We start from the raw sequence: 19,459 nt of genomic DNA on the forward strand, positions 1-19,459 counted from the left end.
CTCTTCCTCCAGTGAACTTGCACCCATGGGTGTCTCAACAAACAAGCAGCAGCTCTGTGTTTGATCTCTTTCATCCCTTCTTAAAAAGCACCACACAAGAAGTCACGAGGAGGAGCTTACAGGCAGAGGTTTCAGGGCATCACAGCAAAATGTTCTCTTGCTTAGAGGACACCTACTAGGCCAGAGGGTGATTTAATAGCACCTGAAAGGGAAGGAGGATGTGTATTGGTGCAGTAGCAGCAGGAAAGCCTTGTGACTATTTTTAGGGGTCTTCCAAGCAGAGCAGCTCATGCTGTGCAATCAGGCAGATGCTACCTTGACAATGGCAAGGACTTCTCTGGCACAGGGGGTGGCAGAGCATTTGCCCTTAGTCCTGAAGATGCACTGTGAACAAAGTGAGCCTTGGATGAGTTGTACTGGCCAAGTACACGACTCCTCCTGGTTTTTTTTGAACTTGAAAATGTGAGTTCAAGTCATGCAAGCGACCAACACATACTGCAAACTTTATTTTTTATTTTCTTATTACAGAAACTAAATCAGCATGTGCCTACATCTGGATTAAAACAAATTCACCACTGCAGGAAAAGAGCATCCTTTTTATTCTCTACAGCACACCCGTGAGCACAGAACAAAGTCTAATTTCAGTACATAAAAGCTTTTCCTTAGTGCACCTCTTCCTTGCAGTTTCTCCATTAGTCCTTTGAGACAAAAATCATTACACCTCAGGTATCTATATAGGCTTGCATGAAGTTTTGCATCACCCACCCAGAATGAAATTCACTCCTAGAAGTCAGTTCAGAAGCTAAATCAAAAAGGCCCCTTAAGTTTGTTTTATTTACAGTTGCGATGGCTAAATTTTAAATACTTTACAGTCACTCCCAGCACCAGCTCCCAATTCAAAGGATTAGTGCAATTTCTCTTTATAGCTATTTTCTAGAGGGGATTAAGTTGTCCACAACTACAGCTATGTAGGTGCCTCAGCTACCTACATCAAGTACCTTAGAGGAAATCAACATGCTGACCAAAGTATTTATAATAATGAGTGACAGAGGAGAAACTCAACCTTTAGGGAAGGCAGAAGAGTTTGGTTTTGTGCTGCAGTCACTGTTGACTGTGGGAGCAGCAGCAAAGTGGGAGGAAGAGCAAAGGAGTGCTGAGGAGCAAAGAGGATGTCTCTGGGTTCTTGGCAAAGAGACTTTTATGCTCAGCTCACATCTCTTGCACCACATCTCCCATTGCTCCTTGTTTTGTTAAACCCCTGGACAGATTTCTGAGCACACAGATCTGTTTCAGAGGGGAACTGAACTGCACCTGCAGACACAGCCTGACTTGCAGCACCTGAATGCAGACAGCTGCTCCTCTGAGCTGCACAGCTTGCAGGTCCTGTGGCAGCTGAGAAACTGCTGCAAAGTTTAACAACAGGGATGCACATGCACTGAGCTGTCCTTGCAGACTTTCAAAACCCTAAGGGAAGGAAGAAGTATGTGCGATTCAGGTAGGTCCAGCAGAATTTTTTTTCTTACACAATAAGGTAAATGACTTAGCACATTCCAGGTTAAAAAAAAATTACAGTAAACATTCAGTAACTGGAATGCATAAAATATACAAGTACCATTACATTTACAAAGCTGTTCAGGACGATTTTTGTTTTTCCTTTCTAGGATAAGCATAAAAAAGGTACAAGCTAATTCACAATAACTTTAGTTACAATGTTATTAAAATACATTGATGTTAATCATAAAAATAGTTTACTATTTACATGTATATTGTATAAACCTTAACAATAAGAATATGCCTATTTTAGGATGCCTTAAAATGAATATTTAGGCAGATTGGCCCATTTTATAGTGCAGTATCCCTGTTTTGGTCTTCACACCATGAAACTGTACCAGATTCACAGTATCTTTGCTAGTGCTTTGCTAAAAGGCTTCAGCTTTTTATGATTTAAGAAGCATTCACTCATTACAAAGAGTCAGTTTTGTTTCCACTTTGTTTCTTGTTAAATCCTGCCCCCAAGAGTTCAGGACACTCTGCCTGGCCTTGTGCAATTTGGTTGCACCTCCAGATAAGGCTGTAGTTGATTTCATCAGTGATCACACTGTCTTGCTTGTAGGCTGGGTGCTGAGCAATGAACTCCCTCATCCACCGTGCGACTGTCATCAGTTCTCCTGTGGGCAAGGGGAAGGCAAATTTCAGAGTTTGGAACACCTGGAGTTCTGTGCATAAGGCATACAATGCATGGACAGCCCATGCTGTCATGAGAAACACATTCCTGTAGTCTTTGTTTGGGTCCAAACATGGCTAAACTGCAGAGACACGTTGCTGATGGTCTAAAAGCCACTGAGCTGGTGTGATCATCCAACCTTCAGATGTTGCAACCACACAATCATCAAGGTGGGAGGAGAGCTCTAAGATCATTGAGTCCAATCATTAACCTGTCACTGCTGCAACCCCTAAACCAGATCCTCCAGTGCCAGATCCAGATCCTCACAGGGAAACACTTTTTCCTAATATCTAACCTAAATTTCCCCTCCTTCAATTTGTGTCCATTGCCCCTTGTCCTGTCCCTGCAGCTCCTAACACAGATCCCTCTGCAGCTTCCCTGGAGCCCCTTCAGCTCCTGGAAGGTGCTCTGAGGTCTCCACACAACCTTCTCTTTTCCAGGCTGAACAGCCCCAACTCCCTCAGCCTGTCCTCACAGGGAGATGCTCCAGTGCTCTGAGCAACTTCGTAGTCTTCTCTGCACTTGCTCCAACAGTTCCATGATGGGATGCTCAAAAAGCCTTTCATGGCTAGCTACTGAAACATCAGCTCCCCCTGGAGAGTGGAGAGTCAAAGGCTCTTTGCTTTAAGAATGTTACAAAAAGCAAGAGGAATCAAGTTAGGAAAAGTATGGAGAAACACACAAATAAGAAGTTAAGAGCACCCAAGACTGTTCAGAAATACCCTAGTCGCATAGAGAAACACACAAGTAAGAAGTAAAGAGCATCCAAGACTGTTCAGAAATACCCTAGTCGTGAGCCTGCAAGAAAATCAGTGGGGCCAGATGAGTGAAGCGTAAAGGGACACGTTTCTGGGCTGTCAGAGCAGGAGACAGAGCAGTGTGGCTCACACCAACACAGACACCTAGTGGTCAGGCAGCACAGTCACTCCCCATCCTCGCCAAACCTGCAGCACCTTCTCTGTGCTCAAAGCATGCAGCTCCCTAAGAGTGTCCTGGAAAAAGGCATCACAGGCTGGCAAAAGACTTCCAAGCAAGGAGAGACAAGACAAGGGGAATTGTGAGTTCAGAGTCAACAGTACAATGGAGAAGTTTGCATCATTATGAGAAGTGAGTAGAAAGACATGATCCTCCAACACAGGGACTAGAGGATGTATCATGGAATAACTGGGAAGAGCATTTAAGCATGCAAAGCTACAGGGATTAGAGTTTTCAAAGAGTATGTAATAGAACTGTGGCATTTCTTATTGTAAGACTTTATGGGGACAAAAAGTGTAGCTGCTTCAAGAAGGGGAAGGCAAAGATCATGGAAATCACATTTGTGAATGAGCTTCAAGCTCTGTGATTAAAGCCCCAGTGTCACCCGAAAAATTCCACACTGGGGACCAGGAAAGCACACCAGGACAAGGATTGCTCCATTCTGCTGCCTCAGTAATGCTTCAATTAACATCTGGTGGTGCTCAGCAGCTGCAAATCTGTAGTCTGAGAGGTGACAGTCACACAGCAGCTACACTAAGGCAGCAACACCGAGCTGAGCTGTGAGAAGATGGGACTGAGCACAGGTGAATGATGTCAGGGCAAGGTGACAGCTAAGGAGTCATTGTTTAACTCAGGAGTGCTGTGGTCACCATCTGAAGAGAGAAATCTGAGCAACAGCCACTTCTTGTGGACATGACTCCTGCTAGACAGACCAGGAACATTGAAGATTGAGTGTTAACTGGAATAATCCAAAGCTTACAGCTGAGAAACATCAAGGCACAGTAACATTATGTCCCTGCACTCGGTGCTGGTGAGGCCACACCTTGAATCCTGTGCTCCGTTCCGGCCCCTCAGCTCAGGAGGGACATTGAGGGGCTGGAGCAGGGCCAGACCAGAGCAACGAGGCTGGGGAAGGGACTGGAGCACAAGTGGCATGAGGAGAGGCTGAGGGAGCTGGGGGTGTTCAGCCTGGAGAAGAGGAGGCTCAGGGGAGACCTTCTCACCCTCTGCAACTCCCTGACAGGAGGTTGGAGTCAGGTGGGGGCTGGTCTCTTCTCCCAGGCAACCAGCAGCAGGACAAGAGGGCACAGACTCAAGCTCTGCCAGGGGAGGGTTAGGTTGGAGATTAGGAAGAGATTTTTTGCAGAGAGAGTGCTCAGGCATTGGAATGTGCTGCCCAGGGAGGTGGTGGATTCCCCATCCCTGGAGGTTTTCAAGCTGAGACTGGATGTGGCACTTAGTGCCATGGGCTAGTGACCACGGGAGGGTTGGACTGGATGATCTTGGAGGTCTCTTCCAACCTGGTTGATTCTATGATTCTAATACCTAGTGCTTTTCATTCTGTCAACTCTGGTTCTTAAGAGCATCACTGAAAATCATTTCAGTTCATCAGAGCTAAACTATAAGCCCTAGACTCTTACCTACCTTACTCTCACACCTTTTAGGTCTGTGTAAATACATGTCCTGAGTTTTGCAATGACTTGCAACTTTGCAACAGGCAGCAAAGTTGGTTTTTGGAGGGAAACACCTGCTTCTACAGCAATTGTCAGGAGTTAAAAAGGAATGCAATATTTTTGTTTAAAATTGAGGGAGAGAAAAAAGAAACGTCTTGACTTAAGAGACTGAAATTAACCATCTAGCTAAATTTACAGCAGGGCAGGTATACAAGGGATGGGCACAGGAAAAGACAAAGCTGCTGCAGACTGTGCTGTGTGCCCAGTTCTGAATTCACGTCCAGCCTGCAACTTTTGTTCATTATACTGCTGCATTTTAACAAGGAACATACAGAGTGATTGTACCACCTCTCTTAGAAAACACCCTAAGAGGGGAAAGACAGCAGAGGAGCCTAGTTTGCTCTGCTTTGGAGGAGTTTTGCTACTTATAGAAGGGCTTTCTTATCAGGGAGGTAAAGCCCATGTCCTATGCTCTATCACACCTGAGTTCAGACTTAAGAATGCCCAAGAACACACTGGTAACACCAGGCAGGTCACCACACCAGCCTCAGATACTGCTACAACACTCAGGTTACAGGGCAAAGTGAATTAGTCTACATGCAAACTACAACAAAGTGGGTTAAGTTGTGCTGAAGAGAGATCTTGGATTGGGTGCAAACTACTACAAAGTGGGTTATGTTGTGCTGAAGAGAGATCTTGGATTGGAGATATACTACTCTCTAAACTCTAATTGTGGCTGTGTCAGTTAAGTTCTAGAATGGATCACCAAACATTAATAATCAAATTTAGACAGGAGTAGATGTAAGCCAGAGAACACACACTTCAGTCCTTGGCTCTTATGATTCAACTGCCATCAGTTTTACCTAAGTGAAAGTAGGAAATGTGTTAAAAAATGTCAAACATACCAGATGCTCTCTTCTTTATTAGCTTCAGGTAGTTTAGGATGGTGCACCTTGTGTCCACATCCACTTCCATGTTTTCAAGATAGGAATTCAAAATTGGGATCAAACCAGGGAAGACTCCTTCCTGTGTAAGAGAAGAAAATCAGCATCAAGCACACCCAGTCTGGTTTCTGGGAGGGCAGCACAGAGCCTGTTCCAGGCAGGAGAGGCTATGACCTTCCCGTTGATGATGGTATCAATGCTCATTAGGGTGTACTCCTCTGTGTCAGTGCCTGTCCCATTCTGTGCTGAGCCACAGCCATCCACAACAGCATTTCCACCTTCAGAGGGGACAATGGAAAGGAAGAAATGGTTAGAAGGCAGGAGAGGCACTGAGCACCCACAACACTGTTAGGCAGATTGTTTGCTGTGATACCTTTGCATATATCTTTCCGGAAATAAAACATGCCCTGTCGGACAGCATCTCTTTTCTGGGCCACCTTCATGTTTTCATCCACCTGGCAAAAGAAGAATTTTGGAGATTTTAGAAGAGTAGGATTCGCCCAAGCTTTCACATTGTGGTTTCATAAGTTGAAACATCTATTATGTTTCTTATTATTTCATAGACTCATAGAACCATCAAGGTTGGAGGAGAGTTCTAAGATAATCAAGTCCAACCATTAACCTGTCACTGCTGCAAGCCCTAAACCAGATCCTCCAGCATCAGATCCAGACATCTCTGAAACACCTCCAGGGATGGTGACTCCATCACCTCCTTGAGCAATATCCCAGTGCCTGAACACCCTCACAGGGAAAACATTTTTCCCCAGCACCTAACCTGACTCTCCCCTGTCTCATCTCATGACTATTCCCTCTAGACCTCTACAATTTGCTGAATTCTCTCTCTGACCTTTAATTAAGGGCAATGCAAAAATCTTCACTTACTTCCTGCCTTCCAAAGCTTTGTTTCCAAAAGCCTGTTTTCACCTGTTCTATTATGAAACCTATTTCCACCCCAGGCTGTTTGGAAAGGACTCCAGGCCCAGCTGACGAGTGTTCCACCACATTCAATCCGACAGTGAAGATTAGTGGGAGATTAGCCCCACAGCCCCCTTTTATTTCACTTGAAAGAGAAGGCTTACCCATGGTTGTGCAATCCTGTGCTGCATTACCTGCCAAATTGCTTGGCAAGCTCTTGCAGTTTGATGCCCCTCATCCCCCTAGCCCTTGCTCAGGTTCTTTCAGCACCTAATCTGCTTTTCCCTCTTTACTTGTAGCTTTTTCAGACACTCCAAATAACAGTGTAAATATCTAAGTGCTAAATCGTTGCATTATTTATGAAGTCTGAACTGCCTGACACCTCCTTTTAGAAGTCATATCAAATATATGGCACAGTTAATGTAAATTTACCACTTTAGTGTTTTTCTCCAGTACAAAAAACCACAGGACACTATGGCTATGCTGCAGCCAACACTGGCAGGAGTTTCCAGCCCCAAAAGATTTCTGCACTGCAAGACCTTTTTTAAAGTTACCTATAACATTGCAGGAATATCCACCTGAAAAGACTTTTATTGTTGGTCAAGTGCCTCAGAACGAGGCACAAGGACAGTTTGACACAACAGAGTTCAATAATTGTGAGGACAAGTGAAAGGAAAAAGGAGGTTTTTCATAGCTGTTCTGTGTAAACATAAGTCACAGTGGTGACCAGAATCAGCAAGATTTGTTTCCACTCAAATACTAAGCATGCTGAACTCCTCTCCACCAGATATAAACAAAACAGAGCAAGAGCATGAGACACAGGCAACAATCATGTTAAAATAAATATCTACAGTTTCTATTTTGACCTTCCTCCACAAGTTATTTTTCCCTGCATGTAAAATGCTGGAAACATGCCCTTTCCCAGCCTCCAAACTGCCTTGTGACATTGCTATTTCTCAGCATTTCTGCAGTTGTCAGACACTGTTAGGCACCACACAAACTCCTACAGTATTTAAGTTTAATTCCATGTGGCAGCAGTTAAATATTTGTTTAATACCACAGAGTTGAAATTGATTCAAAGTACTGGTACCTATGAAAACTAATTGAAAGACAAAAATGACTGTTCTGTAAGTGCATAAACATTATTTCCTAGCTTGAAGAGAGTAAAAATCAGACTTGATGCCAATACACTGCATTCAGCTCTGAGAGATCTGCTGTTTCACACCTACCTTGGACAAAGGAATGAGAAAATCCAGTTTATAGGACAGAATCACTCTGGTTAGCAATACCACAAACACAACATATGCTGAGTTTTCAAAGTCTGTTAACTGCACCTAGACAGGAAAGGATTAGAGATTCCATTATTTGAGTGGGAACACACTCCTGCAGGTAGACAAATATTGAAGACAGTTCAAAACAGTTTTTTTTGACTAAGTGTCCATGACAGACCTCAAATGCACAGTGCATACAAATGCTTCAACAAACCCAAGCCTGCAACCTGATGCAAAGACACAGTTGTGTCTCAAAGGACTAACAACCTGTACCTTCAGGCTGTCTAATCACAGATGCATAGCAGCTTTGACATTTCCCCTCTAAAGGGATTAAATTCAGAGGGAGCTTAGAAACAGAATAAAAGCACTCGTGGAAAACAAAACAGGGACAGTGGAATTGTTCAGCACCAGGAAATGTACTGCAGAAATACAGTCTCTAGAGGCTAAATGGGGCTTTGTTTAGTGTTGCTTTAATACAAGCCTAATTCCTTTCCCCATCACCCCAGATCCATTAGCATGCCCTGCTGTGCTGCAGTGGATTCTCCTGTCAGTTAAATTCCCACAGTCCCTATCTGATTAAACACTGCTGTCCACTTCACTTGTGTCCAGCAATTCAGAGCAGGAAAGCACAGCACAAGTAACAGGAGTTTGATACAGGATGGCAGAATGCCTGGTACTTTTCCACTTCAAGGAAAATGTGCTCTGGTTCATACTGATGTCCTCTCCTTACCTCCATGGGTCTGAATTCCACTCTCCATCCAATATCTGAGTTTGGAGGTGGTGGCTTAAACCTCATTGTCTGCCAGTTTGTAGACTGAATATTCTGCAAAGCACAGGAAATAATCTGTCACAATCTCAATACAATCAAAGGAAAACAAGTAGATAACTAGAGTCCTAATGTTTTCCTTGGAACAGCCCGTTAGAGTTAGAGAAGTGCTTCCAAAGTGAGTGGCAGGACTTTCTAAAACCCACAGATAGGTGGAGCAAACATGTTAGACTTTCTCATGCTGTTCTGGTTGAGGATTATGTGCAAGATCCCAGGGGATTGTTATGGGATTGAGTGGAGACCTCAGAGCACCTTCCAGGAGCTGAAGGGGCTCCAGGGAAGCTGCAGAGGGATCTGTGTTAGGAGCTGCAGGGACAGGACAAGGGGCAATAGGTGCAAATTGAAAGAGGAGAAATTTAGCCTAGATATTAGGAAGATTTTTTTTCCCTGTTCTGGTGGTGAGACCCTGTCCAGGGTGCCCAGGGAGGCTGTGGCTGCCCCAACCCTGGCAGTGTTCACAGCCAGGTTGGATGAGCCTTGAGCAACCTGCTCTGGTGGGAGGTGTCCCTGCCCAGGGCAGGGCTTGGGACTAGATCATCCCTAAGCTCCATTCCAACCCCTAAAAATCCTGATTCTATTGAGCTTTTTGTCTAGATGCATCCCAAACTAAACCAACCTAATATCACCATAACCATTATCTCATAAAGCTGTATAAGAGAGACAGTTCTCCATAAATATAATGCAGAACAGTTTTTAGGAAGTCATAAAAATAAACAGTTCCCCTTGACACTTATATACATAGCTATAGTTGAGGCTCTTCAAACTCTACTTGGTTTAAATTATGAACCATCACCTTCTAAATAAAAGATAAAACAACAAAAAATAAATGTGCTTTAAACTGCTAAGAAGTGCTAAGTGAAAAATGAATGCAAAAGTTCTTAGCTGATACAGCCAAACTCCCATTAAGCAGTATGATAAAGAAAAGCAACTTTAGGTATTGATTAAATCCCTCTAAATCAGACATAACCTCAAAGTGGTCGGATTCATTTGCATCATCTAGATGTATTTTCTCCTCAAACAAAGTCAATGGGTCTCGAATGAACAAGTGTGCAATATGCTGTGCCAAAAGGTGGTCAATACCTACAAAATGAAAATTCAAACAAACATATTCACACAGATCAAAACAGGCTCTAAGAAATTACTGGAGTTTTTTTAACAAGACTGAAAACATCCAACTCTGCAATGCTACCTCAACCCACCACATCCTGTTCAAGTTTAAATGCTGACTTCAGGAAGGAAGGAAATGATTAAAGAGAGGAAAAACAAACCAAAACAGGTTCTTGTTTGGAAATGGCAGCTGAGCATTGATGTGGCTGCCATGGTTCCTGTTTAGTGATGCACTCTGTGCCCTGTTTCCTACAGCAGTTCTGCTCTCTCCATATGGACAAGGCATTCACTCCAGCCTGAGAAGCTCAGTTTGATGCATTAGGCACAGTCTCTGTTACAAATGAGTACTTCTTTCAAAGAAAACCTCTCCAGACCACACTACACAGATCCTTCCTGAGCAAGAGTCACCCTGAGGAGCTGCACAATGATCATAACAAACAAGCACAACAACATAAAATATCCCCACACACTGCAAACATCATTCTTAACCTGCTCAGAATGAAGCAAACACTTACCTTCCTTTATTAGGTGCTCGTAGATATCTTTGTCTATTGTCAAATCAATGTCATTGTATTTCTCACCACATTCAGATAGATAACTGTCTATGGAATCATATCTGGATTTACTGATTCTATAATGGTTGTTCTTCAGTGGCTATATAATTTAAGAATACAATATTTTAACAGCTTGTTAACAATGTTACCTAAGTTTTTGCTCACTAAATGACACTTATGTGAGAATTATTATCCTGTTTAAAAAACCCTACAGCCTCAAGTTATGAAAAAGCACTAAACAGGCTCAATAGAAAGCGACCCTGGAATTACAACTATTTTGTCTGCAGATGTTTGAGCAAAAACCAGTCATCACACATTGACTAACATTCTCTAGCAGTGGAAACGTTTTCCTGATGCAATATACCATCACCCCAAGTACCTGGAAAGCATTATTATAATTATTATTATACCTATTGCAACACATACCAACATATTTGCACTATGTGCACTATGCTAGAGATGCTCTTGGAATGGGGACTTCAGGAAATATTTCAAGTAGATTTTTAAATTAGTTTTATTTTATGTAATTTTCAAGTGCCAATTCCTGCTTAGAGAAACTGTTCAAGTTCCAGTTCTGACACCTGGTTCTCTTCACACAGTCCTAGTTTATACTATGGGATTACCCAGCAGCACCTGCTATTCAACCCAGGGCAATTTTTGCCTTTTGGACTGGAAAGTTGCATCCCAGGGGATCCTTTCCAGCAAGCTGTGGAGGACTGAGTGGAGTTCTACTGGGAGGCCATACCTAACTAACAGTATATATTTGCTACTGCAAACTGTACAACTGAGATGAGTGTTGATACCACCTCTCCTCTATTCACCACCAAGACCACCACGCTCCCTCCTTAGGGACTCTGATGAGGACAAGCAGAATTTGATACTAAAGGAGATTTAACTTTTTTTTTGCCTGCAAAACCCCAGACATGTAGTACCTAAGCCTCCTTACCTCCAGCCCCCTCTCTTCTCGCGTTCGATCGTCTACGGACGCCGAGATCACTCCCCAGCGACAGTCGATGTCAGACACGTAACCTCTGTAGAATGGAGAGGCAGCACTCAATGCCATCTGAAAGAAAACAGCCTGATGTCAGAACAGAGGGCAGGCAAGGAACCAAAAGCAAAACCACAGCCCAGAAAACCAGGAATCTCTCAACTGCTACCTCCAGAAAACACCTGGGTGAAAGGTTAGCCCTACTGAAGTGGCACCTGATGCTCTCCAGGTGTTTTCCCTCTACAGATTGGCATTTAAGGAACACAAAGGGGATACAGGTGGAAGCAATTTGGTGACAAACCAGCAATTATTCTGCCAGCACACTTCCAAACTTCACAGGTTTCCCTGGCCATCATTTCACTTCAGTTTTGCTCGGCCAAGCTCCTTAGCAACACGGCTGGAACATACCTCACTCAGGGCAGGACCTGCTCATCATCCAGACCACACTGATACTTGGTTTTTCTAACAGCTGTTTATGACCACATGCTTACAAAAGGGACAGAGAGGCTTAAGGTGAAACCTTCGGTAATGTCAGACCAGAGCTGAAGAATTAAAAGCCGTTTTAAGGAGTGAATTTGCCTTGTTTCCACAAAACCCAGCCTCAAATGTATCTCCAGAGCTGTTCAGCAAGAGTCTTGTGCATGTGGGAAGGGGAGAAGAGGAGAAGGAAGACATGAGGGCCGAGAAGGAACAGACATCATCAGTTTTGTGGTGTCACTTGCACAACACAACTCATGTGATGACCTAGAAAGAGGCTGACACTTCTCCCAGAGCACCAAATTTGGGAGCTTGTAATTTATAATTCTTTTTTTTTAACTTTATATGCAGTAGCTTTTCCCACTATGGAAGAGTTCATCTGCTAGATGTCCATTACTTACCACAATGGGACAAATTGTGGCTAGCTGATCATAGAGATACCTTGCTTCAGAAATGCTGCAAGCCTGGAATGTTACCTGTTGGAATAAGCACAGTTGCTATCACAATTTGTATAATCACACTACAACCACAGCCTTCCTAGATTTAAAATTATCACAATATTAAAAAATTTTGCATTTTTGGGTGGATTTTTTTAATGTGGATTCCTCCTCTTAAGCCTTAGACACATCTACCAGTAGCATTTATATCACAAACTTCTTTCCACACCCTTTCCATGTCCATTGAAAAGACTTCAGACTCTAACACTTGCAGGGTGAGGCTAAATATACAAACATTTGCCAGAATCAAAGAAAACTGAGTTAACATCTACAATGCACACAGGTCAGTAATGCACCTTCAGGAAATAAGCCAGGAAACTACCTACTTAGAACAACAGTCAGACTCTGTGGTAGAGCTAACATTTGTTTTATGTGATGCCAATCCTGTTTGAAGGAATATTTTGAGACACCTTTGATCCAGCAAAACTGAAAAAAAATATCTTTGTGTCTACTGTAACTTTTATACAAAAAAAAATCCAAAAAGGTCCTGCTTTGCCTGTTTTAAAGGCCAGGACACAGCAAAAGATGGAAAAGAAATGTTACTTGCAGGAGGCATTAATGCTGTGGAAGCACTACCATAGAGAAGCCATTAGAAAACATAACTCCAGAGGTGTTTGGCCAATGCTCTCAGCACAGGGTGTGACTGTCAGGGATGTCTGTGCAGGGCAGGAGTTGCAGGAGATGATCCTCAAGGGTCCTTTGCAGCTCTGATTATTCTGTGAAGATTCTTGCAGAGAAGCAGCTAAGTATGACTTCTCATCACTCATTCTGGACATCCAGAGCTAGGGAACCAGCCTTGGAGTGAGGGTGGGTTGACAGGACACCTACTCTTGCCCCACACACTGATATCACTCTCCTCTTTGCTTTTATACCTATTCCAAACCACATTAAATTTGAGATTCGACACAGAGACTAGGCAAACATCCCATTCCAAAGGAAAAGGACATGGCTGTGTTCTCCAGGGGAGAGCTGCAGGCCCCACAGGGGCAGCACCTCCCACCCCACTGCTGGTGCAGCCTGGCCCAGCCAAGCTTATCATCAGGACAGTATTTTTAACCTTGGAAATACATCAAACCGAGTTGCAGCTTGGTGCACAGCCATAAAAAACCCAGAAAGAAAACAAAAACAAAACAATAAACCCACTCTCAAAGCACAAGAGAAGTATGAACACTGCCAACTACCTCACAGAAAATAGGTGGGGAATTCATGTTTTCTTCTGGTCAGTTAAGAGGAATTATCAGTTGATACAGAAGCAGCTGCCAGAGTTGTTTTCATTCTCCTTTGATGAGAACAGCACTACCAAATTTGAAGCTGGACACTTGTTACAAGAATGGGGACTAGTAAAATAGTAGTCCTTAAAAAAGGAATGTAACATTCATACAGTGACTGAATTCTATGACTGGATTTCTTTTCACAGAATCATAGAATTCAGGGGTTGGAATGGACCTTAGAGATCATCCAGCCCCAACCCCTGCCCTGGGCAGGGACACCTCCCACCAGAGCAGGTTGCTCAAGGCTCATCCTGCCTGGCCTTGAACACCACCATGGTTGGGGCAGCCACCACTTATTGGTCTTAAGAGAAAGAGATGGTCCATATATAGACCATACCAAACTGAACACCTTGTAAAACCACACAGTATTATGTACACTTTGCTACTTCAACAGATTCTCTTTAGTTTACCCTAACCATACTTAGCAGCTGTCAAGGACTTTTATTTATTCAGCTTTTGCAGTTTCTCAGTCTCAAAGGGAAGTGCTTTTTTAATGTGGTTGTTTCTGCCACTGCTATAAAACAAGATGATCCTGGAGAATTTCCTTTAATCTCCTAGAGACTTATCACTAGCCTCATCGTAGCTCTGCTCCCAAAACAGTGCTGACAACAGGCATATTTTACCACCAGTCAAATACATCCCAACTATCTAAGGCATCACCTCCAGCATCAGGTTACTGTGACAGAGAAACACTGAAAACAAACAAATGGAAAGAGTTCAAGCACTCCCAAGATACAGCAGCTGGATTTAAAGGGAAAATACTCTAAGACAGAAGTAACTCAGGAAAAAGAATGAAAATAATCAAAGGTGGACATGTGTTAATAGGAGAAAACAGATCCATGAATGTCTCCCAGCACACAGGTACAGAAGATGTGGATTTGGTAGGCTCATGGTACAAGCAGTGAGAAGACAACTCCCTAGCAGACAGATAAAAATATTTAAGGAGAAACTTTATACAGGAGTTCCTGATGTTTGTAAATAAAATCAAGTGATACAAAAGCAGAAAACTACTTTTTATGAAAATATTCCCATGACCTCTTGGCACTCCCTGCTTTGACTGTGCTAAGAATGCAGATAAGGGAAAACACCAACAATAAATGACCACAAAATCCCTCACATTTCTACAAGACAGCTCAGTTTCCACCTCCACAGCGTCCTGTGGTCATGCCTGAAAGATGACCACAGTGGAAGATGATCTTTCACACTTGAAAAGTGCTGGAGTTCCAGGAGCAGGTGGTGGATCAAACGTAGTGTGACCAGTCCAAGAAAGCCCTTAAGTAAGTCATCCAATTACATTGGAATATTAGCAGAAAATAAATAGAATGCAAGCAAATAAACCTGGAGTGTTGGGCTGACCTGGGCTGAATGCCAGGTGCCCACCAAAGCTGCTCTGTCACTTCCCTCCTCAGCTGGACAGGGAAGGGAAAAGCCTCATGGATTGAGAGAAGGGCAGGGAGAGATCACTCACCAGTTACCATCACAGGCTTAACTTGGAGAAACTAACTGAATTTATTACCAGCCAAATCAGAGTAGAATAATCAGAAATAAAAACCAAACCTGAAAACACCTTTCCCCCAGCCCTCCCTTCTTCCCAGGCTCAACTTCACTCCCAAATTCTCTCCCTCCTCCCCTCCCAACAGCACAGGGGGACAGGGACTAAGGGCTGTGGTCGGTTCCATCACACACAGAATCAGAGCATTTTAGGGGTTGGAATGGACCTTACAAATCATCTAGTCAAAAATCACCTCTGCTGCTCCTTTCTCCTCGGGGGGATGACTCCTCACAGCCTTCCCCTGTTCCAGTGTGGGTCCCTCCCATGGGACAGTCCTCCACTGGCTGCTCCAACATGCTTCCTTGTCCTACCTTCAGCTGGGATAGTTTTGCTCCTAGTGGCTGGTACAGTGCTGTGGTTTGGATTCAGTATGAGAATAGTGTTGGTAACACACTGATGTTTCAGTTGTTGCTGAGCAGAGCTCTAAATCAAGGGTTCTTCAGTGTCCCATGCTCTGCCAGCAAGCAGGTGCACAAGGAGCTGGGAGGGAGCACACCTGGGACAGCTGACTGACCTGGCCAAAGGGATAATTCCAAACCACATGGCATCATGCCCAGTATATAAACTGGGGGGAATTGGTTGGGAGGGGCTGATCACTGCTCAGGGACAGTCAGCAAGCAGTGAGCAACTGTACCACTGTGCATCACTTTTTTTCTTGGCTTTTATTACCTTCTCCCTCATCTCCATTACTATTATTACTATATTTTACTTTATTTCCATTATTAAGCTGTTTTTATCTCAACCCACGAGTTTCACCTCTGATTCTCCTCTCCATCCCACACCCACAGGGATGTATGCATGTGTGGTATTTATTTGCTGGCTGGCTTTAAACCATGACAAACCTTCCCATGGGCTATCCTTTGTGAGCTGTTCCAGCCTGGGTCCCTCCATGGGGTGCAGTCCTTCAGGAACAGACTGCTCCAGCATGAGCTTCCATGGGGTCACAGCCTCCTTTGGGCATCCATCTGCTCCAGGGTGAGATCTTCTGGAGGCTGCAGGTCCATATCTGCTCCACTGCCAACCTCCTGCCTCACTGTGGTCTTCACCACAGGCTCCAGGGGATCTCTGTTCCAGTGCCTGCAGCACCTCCTCCCCCTCCTCCTTTGCTGGCCTTGGTGTCTGCAGAGTTGTCACTCTCACATATTCTCACTCCTACTCTGGCTGCAGTGTCATTATGCATTTTTTTCCCTCCTTAAATATATTATCCCGGAGGTGCTACCACCACCCCTGAGGGCCTTGGCTGGTAGTGGCTCTGTCTTGAAATCAGCTGGCATTGGTTCTGTTGGACATGGGAGAAGCTTCCAGCAACTTCTAGCCTCTCTGCTACCAAAACCTGGCCACACAAACCCAATATACCTGGATTTTAAGACCAGATTACGAGGTACAACACTACAATTGTTCTTTCATTTCCCATTCTGCCACTCAGAAAACGCATCAGTTGAATTAAGAGAGTAGACATAAGGCAGGTCTTGAAAAGGGAAGCATTTAGGGAAGACAACATGCAGTAACATCTTGAGAGCATTTTACCTGGAGACAACAGTTTCCCATTCCAAAGCCCATAGCATCCATGTATATATAGTCAGGCTTTGCTGCCTTTGCTGCTTCTCCATCATCATTAGGAAACGTCTCAATAAATGGTGACGGTGTGTTCTTATCTTTAAATACTGTGTGGAAAATACAGGAACTCAGTAACTCACAGCACGAGACTGAGCAATTATTTGGAAAAATAAAGACAGGCTGAATTTACTCACTTGGTACATTTATCACAACCTTCTCTCCTCTTCGGTGCCGAATGTTTCTGGTCAGTGTACTACAACAAGAGAAGGTTTGTTCAATTATCTCAAGTTTTCTCTTCATGCTAATGCTTTTGCAGTTAGTTTCTCAGCAACTCTCAGGGTTGCAGACTGCCAACTTCCTATTTATTTTGAGCATTTTCCTTCAGGATGCTTCTTTGCCTAGTTAAGATAGGTTGTAACAGATATAACACTGAATTTTTCATCAGTAGAGTCTTATTTTGATGGACTTCACAGTACTATGCTGATAGAAGAATCAGAAGGCCACAGACCAGAAGAATGCCAGGGCAGGTTGAAAGGTATTTTTAAATAAACACACAGTGGTCCATTTCAGAGTAACTACTGAGCATACTGAGGTGTTGCTGTTACACACCTAAGCAAAGGTTGGATTAACTGTGATGGAAGCATTTAGCCATGGGATTTCAAACTGGAAACAATTCTGAAGTGGCATAAGCAACACCTTGTGCCCCATAATAGCATGAACTATTATATAAAGCTACTTGAACTTAACAGTTTATTTTCTTAAATCACTGACAGAAAACACATGTCATGGCACCATTTCTGTCCATGTTATATCTGCAGGAACTAACCTCAGTGCTCTCTGTTCCAGTAACAAAGAATTTGCAGGTATGTCTACAATATTTATGCACAGATAAAAACTCACACTCCCCAAATACTCTTACCTAAATCTAGGATGTTTATTGATGGCTTCATCTGGAAAAAAGAGGGATTTTGAAGCTCCTCCTTCTACTGGCGTTGGCTTATATTCCGGCAATGTAAACCCAGGACACCCTAACCTGTGGAACACAACAATAAAATCCAAGCTGTAATGAAAACAGACTGGGATTTTGAAATGGTCAGATGACCAGAGATTAGGATTCTAGTAGACAACCAGCTTCTGTGGTGGTTAACACAGCAAACATGGACATTTTCAGTGGCTGAGGCAGGAAATTTGAGAGTATTATGCAGAGTACAAACACATTTCAGTGTGTTAGCACTTGGCATTAGGACTGATATGCAGCTACATCCTGTGCCTTGAAGAGTTTCTCCAGAGGATATAGGTTAGTGTTGACTGCTGAAGTCATTTATCCAGCTCTGCTCCCAACAACCTGTGCCTGTTAGAAATATACACCTAACCATAAAAACTAGAGGTAGTTTCAGAGGTTATACACATCCCAAAGTCTCATGGCAGTTTGCAGTTCTACAGCTCTGAAAACCTCTATGAGAGGAATATAATAAGCCAAGAAAAACTGCAGTTATTAGGTGTAAAGTGTTGAGAGAGATGCAAGGAAATCAGAGTACAACCCTCTCCTTTGGAAACTCCACTGTTAAGTTTCAGAGTCACCTAAACCAGGAATAAACTTTCAGTACAACTGAGACAAAAGAACATTTGACAAGGTGGAGGTAAAGTGGCAGAAGATTAACTTCCCCAGATTGCACAGTAAAAAGGGCAAAGATTGTGTTATCTTGAGAGATATTGGATGGATTTTAAAAAACAGCTGATAAAAGTACAAAGAAACCACACGAAATACCAGGAAACACATTTATGCTCAGTGTGTATTTCACTATTGTTTTCTTCTTCCTGGTTGAAGTACACAAGTTGTCCTAGCTGCATCACTTATGTAAGAGCTGCACTGTAAACTGCATCCCTCAGGCCCTCAAGAAAGAAAACAACTTTCTGGCCCAGCAAGAGCTCATGGATTTAAGAACTAGGGACATTCACTTAGCATCTCAGCTAGTTTTTCAGTACTTAACCTTTTTCAGGTTGTTTATTTTGAACAGTTATTTTTCATTGGAATAAGCCTCTTTTCCTTTCCTCTGTCAGCACTCTAACAGGAGTTGTTGTCCTTCCAAATGCACATCATACTCACATGTCTGTGCACAGGTGCACACAGGCAGAGGTATATGTTATTACAGAGACAAATTTAACTCCAACCCCATAAAACCTCAAAAAATGTGTTAGCAAGACTCCAGTCAAACCAGCAGGGACTTTAATGGCAAGGGAGCAAAAGGCAGAAATAATAAACTAAACTAGGCTAGGCTAGGGAGAGCAATCTCTGAGGGATGAAACTATGTTTGGGACGATCTGTACGTAATAAACAAACTACAGTTTATTATTTAACTCAAGTCCAATGTATTTATTCTTCCTGCAGAAAATATTTATTTTATCTGTTTCTACAAAGTGATGAACTCCTCTTCCTTTATTCCCTCCAAGACCAGGTCCAAAACAGAGGTATATAAAATGATACATAGTACTTTTAAGGTTGGGGAAAAAAAACTCAATTCTTTCATACACCGAGAACTACAAGGACAAGAGGGCACAGACTCAAGCTCTGCCAGAGGAGGTTTAGGTTGGATATTAGGAAGAGATTTTTTCCAGAGAGAGTGCTCAGGCATTGGAATGTGCTGCCCAGGGAGGTGGTGGATTCCCCATCCCTGGAGGTTTTCAAGCTGAGACTGGATGTGGCACTTAGTGCCATGGGCTAGTGACCACGGTAGGGCTGGACTGGATGATCTTGGAGGTCTTTTCCAACCAGGTTGATTCTATAATTCTACTTAACCACTGGACCTTAGATAAGCTCTTATTATCATAGAATCATGGAATTTAGGG

General features: G+C 43.2%; 1 protein-coding gene across 1 annotated transcript; it reads right to left on the reverse strand.

The window, feature by feature from the left end:
• Positions 1–1,527: 1,527 nt before the first annotated feature.
• GCLC (glutamate-cysteine ligase, catalytic subunit) lies at positions 1,528–17,645 on the reverse strand (the record flags this gene model as incomplete). Its single annotated transcript, XM_009082061.1, has 13 exons — positions 1,528–2,168; positions 5,559–5,679; positions 5,772–5,875; positions 5,971–6,052; positions 7,742–7,846; positions 8,514–8,606; positions 9,577–9,689; positions 10,232–10,370; positions 11,217–11,333; positions 12,137–12,211; positions 16,583–16,719; positions 16,807–16,865; positions 17,532–17,645. Coding segments are annotated over 13 exons (1,465 nt in total), but the record flags the coding sequence as incomplete, so codon positions are not given.
• Between the last annotated feature and the right edge of the window lie 1,814 nt (positions 17,646–19,459).

The sequence above is a fragment of the Acanthisitta chloris genome, unplaced genomic scaffold (assembly GCF_000695815.1).
Source record: "Acanthisitta chloris isolate BGI_N310 unplaced genomic scaffold, ASM69581v1 scaffold13469, whole genome shotgun sequence".
Lineage (NCBI taxonomy): Eukaryota > Metazoa > Chordata > Aves > Passeriformes > Acanthisittidae > Acanthisitta > Acanthisitta chloris.